Source organism: Calidris pugnax, unplaced genomic scaffold, assembly GCF_001431845.1.
Source record: "Calidris pugnax isolate Ruff unplaced genomic scaffold, ASM143184v1 scaffold72, whole genome shotgun sequence".
Classification (NCBI taxonomy): domain Eukaryota; kingdom Metazoa; phylum Chordata; class Aves; order Charadriiformes; family Scolopacidae; genus Calidris; species Calidris pugnax.
In genome coordinates, this window is record NW_015090808.1 from 1,903,414 (window position 1) to 1,912,086 (window position 8,673).

Below are 8,673 nucleotides of genomic sequence, written 5' to 3' on the forward strand. Positions count from 1 at the left end.
TTTGCCTCAGCCCGTGAGCAGGGCCAGCCGACCAGTTTTCCCTGGGAGGTTATTCCTGGTTGAAGAGACCTCACTGGGCACAACTGATCCTGTTAAAGGCGGTTTCCTTTCTCGTTTTCATTCCACGAGTTGTAACGGGCACTCTCAGACTGCTGAAATAATGTCTGTCTTTGTTCTGATATGAGACCCTTGCATAAATACACAATCTCCCCCCCCCCATGTGTCCTTTAAAATAGAAAAAATGCTTTTTCTAAATTGCAATTTAAAATTATTTTGACAGAAAGGATGGAGGAATCGTACATAGAAGAAAAAATCTTTTCAAATGAGAACTGAAGCAAATATAGTTTAGTAGTATACTAGTTACAGAATGAACAGCATATTGTATGTGCTGTGTTAGAGGTATGTTATGAATAACAAAAGCACTGGAGCATTTACATATTTGTTTTCAGAAATCCTGGCAGTTGGATTTCACCATTCTGTGCCTCTTTGCCAGAATCACTAAACAGTGGTACATATGGCTTCTGAAGTACCATATGCCGTAGAAAACGTTAGCTGATGCCTATACTGATGCGACACACTATAGTCTTTATTTAGATTTTTTTGCAGTTTTGAACAAAGAATATTAGATCATGCAAAACATTGTGCAAGCAGTATGTAGTTGTACATACAGTAAAACATAATACATTGCACCCAAAGAAAAGCAAACTATAAAAAGGGGAAGAAACGGTGCTATTGTGAATTAGAATGTGCATGTGCCAAGAAACGTATCAAACGGCGTGACACGGTTTTGTACGGCTGAGGCAGGAGATTTTTCCAGTGCTTAAAGCAAGGAGTTAAGAGGCAGAGCTCTGTGGACGTACAGATTTTGAATCGAGTCCCAGTTCTAAGAGACATTCCCTGTTCCAAAAAGTACTTACGCTTAAATTTAAGAACATGTTTAAAATCCTTGGAGAGTGAAGGAAACACGTGCGTGAGTGCTTTTCTGTACAGAGTCCTGATTGTAAGAGCAGCAATAACTCTGCTCTCTCCCACATAGTCGGCTGAAAATAGTGACAATGAACACAATTTTAATGAGTCAAGTGAGAAACACCTTGAAAACAAAATGGAATATGGTTTCAAACACAATGTCCACCACGTCCAACCTGGCATTAAAAAGTAAAATCAGGCTTTTGTTTTGACAGGTTTTTAAAATACATTTTCTCCCTGCTGTCCCGACAGCCCCAAAGATTCACGTAGCTGATGTCAAGGTGAACCCCCAACCCCGAGGGAGCCCGGTGCTGGTGCTGTGGTGCACCAGGAGCAGCTGAAGGACAACGTTGCCCAGGGGGAAGGAGAGTAGGGTGATGTTTCCCCCTTGGGAGCAGTGCCCCGCTCTTCCCTTGCCCTCTCTCCTCACTCCTCTGCCTGGACACTGCTGCCCCGAAAACACTTAATAGGCTTAACCTTAAGCACCGCAGAGGATCAGAGGGGATTACTCACATCCTTATGCAAAGGTATAATGTTTGGAGATGGGTGGAGAAGCATCACATCTCTACCTCTTGATTTGATTCCTGCTCTTAAAACACACACAGTGCCTGAGGATGGTATGTTACAGGATTCACACAGCCTGTGCCAGAAGCGTGTTGGTGTGGTACAGCAAGTGTTAAACCATGGAAAGTGGGAAACTGGGAAAATACTTTATAATTTGCAGACACTCAGTCGGTTGAGGCCACCAGCTGACCAGAACAGAGACAAACCCAGTGCAGAAACAGGAGGAGGACAAGGCTGGACCCCAAACACAGCTGGAGCTGAGCGACTTCGATGGGAGGGGGGAGCAGAAGGCTAAAAGGACAAGGACTTACAGCTGAGCCTGTGTTGCAGATGGCTGGGCAGGGGAAATTGGGGAAGCCACAACTGGGGGCCATGGGGAGAGCTGCCTGGTAAGCCTTGGGCAGAGCATGTGCGAGATGGGCACCCCCGTGCTGCGGTGTGCTAGCTTGGTGGTACAAGCATGGATGTGGGGCTGTTGGGAGGCTGCCAAAAGGTGTACGTAGAGATTTAATAGCACAGGTAATTGTAGAGAGACAAACACTTGGGGGAAAAGCCCATAATTACTTGACTGGCTGAAAGAAGTAGGAAAGGCACTGCGAGCTACCAGTGGCCTTCCACAGCATGAGCAAAAGTAGTGGAAGATTTAAGGTACTGAAACTGTCATAGAAATTCATCTGTGAGGCAAGGACTTTATGATCTTGTGTGTAGGTAGCATTTTACACATTTCATGAACCGCTACTTAAATGAATGGATGTAAACAGAAATAGAAGTAGGACTGGAAGCTGAGGGAAGGAGGGAAGGCAGAGGGATAAGGGAAGCTTTCATTGAGCACCTATTTGAGGTTGCTTCCTGGGTTCACTGAAAACCAAATACTGGCTCAAATTCAAACCTCATTAGGTGGTTGTAATTTTATGAAAGTAATAAGAGGGGAAGATTAACATCTTTACATCCATCTCACCCCAAGGTGTTTTATTTCCTTTGCAGGAACAAGAACCTTTACAGGGCCCATGAGCAGCGGGAAGTGGAGCCCCTCTTCCTGGAGAAATGGTGGCAGCAGGGCCAAGCAGGTGCTCCTTCCATCCGTCTCTGGCCTCCACATCACTCCAAGGAGAGCGTGGTGAGTGCCCAGCCTGCCCCAGTTACACAGCTGCCCTTTCTAGGCTGTCAGCCAGAATGTCAAAACCAGCACCGAGCCCACTAAGTCACGAGCAGGGAGGTTGTGCAAATTGCAGCGGGGAGACCTCAGGAGAGGAGGGACAACCTGAGTCAGGATGGCTACTGAGCAGATCAGTGCAGCTGGTTCCCCTGTGCAGGCAGCAGGTCGTGCCCGAGGTGGCTGGGCAGGAGAGGGCACCCAGGCAGTGGAGAGGTGGGGGCTGCAGACCTGCCCTCCCTCCCCACTCATGGCATTTAGAAGAGCTGACACAAGGGGAATCTGCTTCCAAGTTGCTTAGGTTTACTCCCCCCTAAAAAAACCCCACTAAAACAAGGAAGAAAGTCTCCACACCACCCAGTTACAATGGCCTCCCAAAGCCCACCCTGGCTGCTTCACTGTTGGATTTCAAACCCGCGCTCCTGGATGCCAAGAGGTGTGACTCTGACACATCCATGGGCCTGAGCTGCTTTCTGGGCTGTCCTGACATGCAGTCTCCCCGTGCTGAAGGTGTTGGGTATCCATTATGGGCACAAACAGGCGATTTGCTGGATTAGTCTCATTACCTTTCCCTTCAAAAAGCATCCACTGCTATCTGCCCTGTGGTTTGGCAAGGGGTTAACGCTTTCCCTTCCTAAACCTCGACTTGCCAGTACCTCTCCCGTGTGCTGCAATTATTAAATGACACTTCACAACTTCATCTCCTCTTCTGCTACATCTGCTTGCTGCTCCCATGTGCAACCTCGCTCACATCCCAAACATCTAAATGCATTGTTTCCTCTGTTTCTCCTGCCAGCATGGAAAGGTGCCATCCTTGCAGCAGAATTGCCTTTGAGCTGGCAGCAGACGAGTGATTGGCATTGGGCATTACTGCTGAGACTCTGGCAGGCCGTTTAGCAGAGAACCTTGGCTAATGAATGTCATCCACACCTAGCAGATGTGCCACTGGCTGCCATGCCAGATTTTTGACATAATACAGTGCTGCTGGACACGATAGTGCTTGGGAAAATCCATGGCGCAACTTACGCCTTCGGCGCAGGGTTCAGCCTCGCTCGGGGTTTTGCAAGAGAAGAACAAAATCCGCGTGAGGGAGGGTGATGCACTGGTGTCTCCCAGTCCTCACCCGCGTTTTTAATCAGTGTATAAATCATGTTTGTGCTGGTCTCCCTCACGTGCCGGGGGACCAAAAAAAAAAGGGTTGGTTTTTTTGTTGCTTTTTTTTTTTTTTTTTTTTTTTTTTTTTTTTTTTCTGTGTTTTCAGTGCCGGTTCCAGCTGGTCCCTCCAGCCCCCCGGCTCCCCGCCGTCACCGGGACCGGACCAGGCGCTGCTGCCGGCGGGGATGGGGGGGCCGAGCCCCCCCCGGGAGCCGGGTCTACTGCAGGAAGGTGCCTGGGACCTGGATCTGGCCGCCGGCAACATCCCCGGCTTCGTCTTTCCTCTCCTGCCCTCCATCGGAGGGAAGGCAGCATTTACCCTGCGGAGCGGCCACCCCTAAGGGGGGGCTGGGGGGCACCCGGCACCCCGGGGCGCCCCCAAACTCCTCCAAACTCCTCGGGGCTTCCCCCCTCATCCCCCCGCCCGGCGGCGCCCGGGGAGCGGTCCCGGGAGGGGGCGGAGGACGGGACCGGACCCCCCGCCGCCGCGTCCCGGGGATCATCCCGAAAAGCGGCGTTGGAGCGGGGGGTGGCGAATCCCCCCGCCGCCGCACCGGCGGTGCAGGTTCCCCCGGTCCCGGGGGAGATGTCCCCGCGGGGAGGGCGAGGCGACCGGCGTGATGCGGTGGGGATTTTCGGCCAAACAGTTTGCTCGCTCATTAACCCTCTAATTACCCGGCGGTGCGTGCGGGGGCGGCACAGGCGGCGAGGGGGGAGCCGTGCTGTACCGGGGGCGGGGGATGCTGGCGCTGCCGGGGGTTGTGCACCCCCCGACCAAGCCGCCCACCCGCCTGCCGCCTCCCTCCCGCTCCTGCGGGTTCAGTCGGGACCCGCTTCCACCCCACCCCCCCATAACTATCACCTGTACCGTTGGGTTTATGCCTGTAGCGAAGGGAGCGTGGGGGGCAAGAGGTGAGTTCCCGCCCCGGAGGAGGAGGAGGGGTGTCCTCAAAACACCCGCTGGGGCGGCCCTGCCCCCCCGGGCCTCGCCGCCGGCTGGAGCCGGTGTCCCGGGGCTGCTGCCTGCACCGGGGGGCTTCAGGGACGTGTCCTGCGGACGCCTTCAGCTCCGGGCGGCCGGGGGGGTCCCTCGCAGCCGGCTGAAAGTCAAGTTCAGCGCGGCGGCGCTGGGCGGGATGCTTTCGGGGGGGTCGGTACCGGGGATGTTGTGTCAAAGTACGAAATGCTCCGGTTGCGTGAGAGCGGGCGCCGGCGCACGGATGTAACGCAGATCACTTTGCCGTTCTTCCCGTTTCTTTCCTCGGCCTCTTTATCTTTCAATTGAAAACCAATTAAAGGTTTCTATAAATCTGTTAGCATCCCTTTTACGTGGGGCCCTCTGATGCCTGCTGTATTGCCCTTTAGATGCCTCTTCCTTTTTTTGTTTTACAATTGTTGTATCAATATAATGCTTCCTTTCTTTCTCTGTCTCTATAGATACAGATATACAAGGCAAACTAAAGGTTTCGACTGCTATTCAGTGCCTCCTCATTTGTCCTGGAGCCGTAACAGTGGTGCCCTTTCTCTTCTGGCTGCTTTTCCCTGCTTCTGGAGCAGCAGTTATGGGAGAAGCAGATGGCTACTGATTGGGTGAGCTTTGTGGCTTTAATACTGAATACTTTATGGAAAAGGACTTTATCATGCTTGGTTGGTCAGAGGAACAACGGGATGAGATTTATGACTAGAGAAAATAAATCTTTTTAAGTTTCAGGCTCCTTCACACACCCCACATCAAGTCGCTGTAGCAGAGCCGGAGCTGAAATCCTCTGCATCTTTTTTTCTGCCTCCCTCCCCCTCTGTCTGTCTGTCCTTTCACTGCTCTCCCCACCCCCTCCCCGCCAGGGTTTAGCAACCCTCTGCAAACTTTAGGGACTGTCACTCACTGGAGTGGCGGAGGCCTCCACAGCCCCGCAGGGAGGGAAAAGACCATCTCTTGATGTGGATCATCCTCCTGACAGGAATATGCTGGACAGTCGGCTCCTGCCAAGGCTTGTCCACGTGTGACCCAGACGGCGGTCACCCAGGGTCTCAGTAGGGAGTTCTGAGTGACATCCTCATCAACTGGACAACACGGAGACTGTGTGGCCACCAGAGACACCCCGCTCTGCTGAGCCCAGATCTCCCGGAGGAGAGGGAGCCCAGCACTGCCCAACTCCACTGCACCCCACGCTGGGCAGCCCCCGGGCTGAGGCTGTGGGACCAAATCCCCAGGGAATAGCTCTGTGAGTCCCTCAGTCACCCCGCAGAGGCTCGGTGCTCGCCACCAGCCACCGTGTGTTGTTCGTCCGGTCTCGGCTCCTGCACGTTCTCACGCCGGAGCTGGGGCACGACCAAGGGCCGTGCAGTGGGGTGGGCTCCAGCCCCAGCGTGGGACGCTGCTGGTGGCACACAGGGATGGAAAGGTTCAAGGACGTACAGGAGCAGAAGCAGATTTCAGTCCTGGAGGGATTTCCATATTTTGTTACTTTCTCTTTCCTGCCCTGTATAGCCAATAACATCCTCTTTCAGGTGCTAGAAGCTAAGTGAAAGCTTTCTGGTTTTTAAACTTTGGTGCTCCTATGCGGTCAAGTAAGGAGGAAAAACAGAAAGCTGTGGTTGATAAAAATAATTTTGAGATAGAAAGTCAGAATTGGTTTGGGGCTATACAATAGCCATTTAACCAACCACCCTTTATACATTCAGTGGTCTGTTTTCTGATTAGTTACAAAAAAAATATTCTGTGACCCATTGGTGAATACACAAATTAATATTTCTAACTAGTTTCTGTGTTTGCTCAGAAAGAAGTACAGGGGAAGTTCGAGCACCATCAGGGGCTGAAGAAATAGCTGAGGTGCTTACGGTGTCTCTGAGTTGTGAGAAAACAGGCAGGAAAGGGACGCCGAGCCCTGCTGTGGCTGCCTGAGGCTCCTGGAGAAGCAGGAGTGTTTGCTCCTTTTTGAGGTGAACCACAGCCAAAGCCAGTGTCTGGAAAAAAGGGCTTTACAGCTTCGTAGCGTGGGGGTGATTTGGGCTGGGATTCCCAGGCACCGCTGCAAGCTCCAGTGAGGTGCGGCCCAAGGGTGGACAGGAATAGGAAGGGGTGGGGACTGTGGGCTCATCTGGGAGTTGAGCTGGAAAGCAGATAGGACAGGGTTTGCTGGTGTGCCTCAGTCCTGGCGAGGGGCTGGTTGTGGGGCTGAGTCGCCCCAGAAGGATCCCTGTGCCTGTTTGGGAGGGTTACCAGTGGGAGAAATGCCACTTCTCCGTGTGCTGGTCCGCAGCGTGGCAGCGATGCTGCTGGCACCCGGCACGGGACCTCCCGAGGAGAGGTGCCCACCACAACCCTGGTACCAGTCAAGCGCAGGAGGGAAGATTTGTCATTCAGCTGAGGCCCCAATTTATTTCCAGTGCCGAGGCCTAGCTGCCCTGTTTGTCTCAGGGGAAGGGAACCATTCTGCCTGCATTTCTTCAGGCACTGGGAAAGCTTGTGGCTCCACGTTTCGTTTCGAGTCGCTTTTCCGTTCCACCTCATGTGCCCCCCCAGGGACCTGAGGCCAGCCCTGCCTGTGGCAGAGACAGACAGAGATGGGAGTGAAGCAGCCCTGGGCATCCCTTGTCTCTCCTCCCCGGTCCCCCGGCACCGCCTGAACGATCATGGCTGGGCTCGTGCGCTTCTGGGAACTTGCATATTTTCACAGTGATTTTATTTCTCTGGTGACTTTATAGCGGAGTCACCTGTGAGCTGACTCTGGGCTGTGTGTATGTCTCCTCAGAGGAGCAATCCTACATCTGCAGGCCTGGCGTGTGTCACAACTTCGAGGCAGCAATTCCCCAGGGACGCAGGGGTGTTTCTGAGCGCAGGTTGTGCAGCCCTACCTCTCCCCTTTCCCCCTCACCTTCCTGGGTGAAACCCAGGGAGGAAAGAGAAGGCTCCTCCAGCGCAGCCGGGATGGTGCCCCGACATCCCCGGAGACGCAGATCCTCCGTCCTTTGCAGCCATCCCCATGGTAACTCATCGAGGGCAGAAAACTGGCACTTCCCTCGGAGAGGTTAAGGGATACCGGTGGCCGAGCGTCCCCACCCCGCCGGCCCCTTGCCCCCGCAGCTGCCCTGTCCCCATATCGGGGTCCCAGCTCCCTGTCGGGGTCCTGGCCAGGGGGTGGCAGGGGTCGGGCCACCCCCCCCGAGGCTGGACGGCCGTCGGTCCTCTCCCGTCCGTGGGACTCGGGCTTGCCCGCCCGGCCCCTCCGAGCCCCAGCGCCGGTCCTGCCCCGGCCGCTGCTGGAGACTCCCGTTTCCCAGGAGCCGGTTGTCGGTGGGTGCCTCCGTACCGGGCCGGTGCCGTCGGGGAGGGGGCGGCGGCGGCGCCTGGGTTGCGGTTTCGGGGGGCCGGGGGGAGGCGGCGTCGGGAGGCAGCTGCCGGGGCTCCGCGGAAGGAGGCCGGAGCTCCTCAGCCCGGGTCGCCCTCGGCTCTTCGCGAGAGGTTTTCGGGAAGAACAAACACGTATCTGAGGAGGTATCTGGTGTGCGGTTGGCAGGAGGCGGCAGGCAGCGCTCGCAGGGCCCCGCAGGGCTGGCGGGCACCTCGCCGGGCTGCGGCCGGAGCCGGGGACGCGCTCCCTCCCCGGGCAGGGCCGGGCCCGGGCGCACCTTCACCGTCGGCACCCCCAAAATTCCCGGTGCGGCTTTTCGCTCAGCCCGGGCGAGCGGTCGGCTCCCCAGCCCGCGGACGAGGCTGCCGCCCGGTTGGCGCGGTGGGTGCGCTCCCGCAGCCCCGGCACCGGGCTCCTCCGCGCAGCGGGGCTGGGCTGGCGGGGGCTCCCGGCTCTGGGAACGTTAAACTTAAAAGGAGAGGG

At 55.3% G+C, this 8,673-nt stretch overlaps 1 protein-coding gene across 1 annotated transcript in view; it reads right to left on the reverse strand.

Annotated features, from left to right (window-relative positions):
- Positions 1–4,505: 4,505 nt before the first annotated feature.
- The window catches only part of LOC106885833 (basic proline-rich protein-like), a 10,024-nt gene continuing 5,856 nt past the window's right edge, over positions 4,506–8,673 (reverse strand). Inside the window, exons 3-5 of the mRNA XM_014938337.1 lie at positions 7,879–8,625; positions 4,997–5,112; positions 4,506–4,649 (exon numbers count right to left, since the gene is read on the reverse strand). Coding sequence (XP_014793823.1) covers positions 4,506–4,649; positions 4,997–5,112; positions 7,879–8,625 — 1,007 coding nt within the window. The remainder of the gene's footprint in view (positions 4,650–4,996; positions 5,113–7,878; positions 8,626–8,673) is intronic.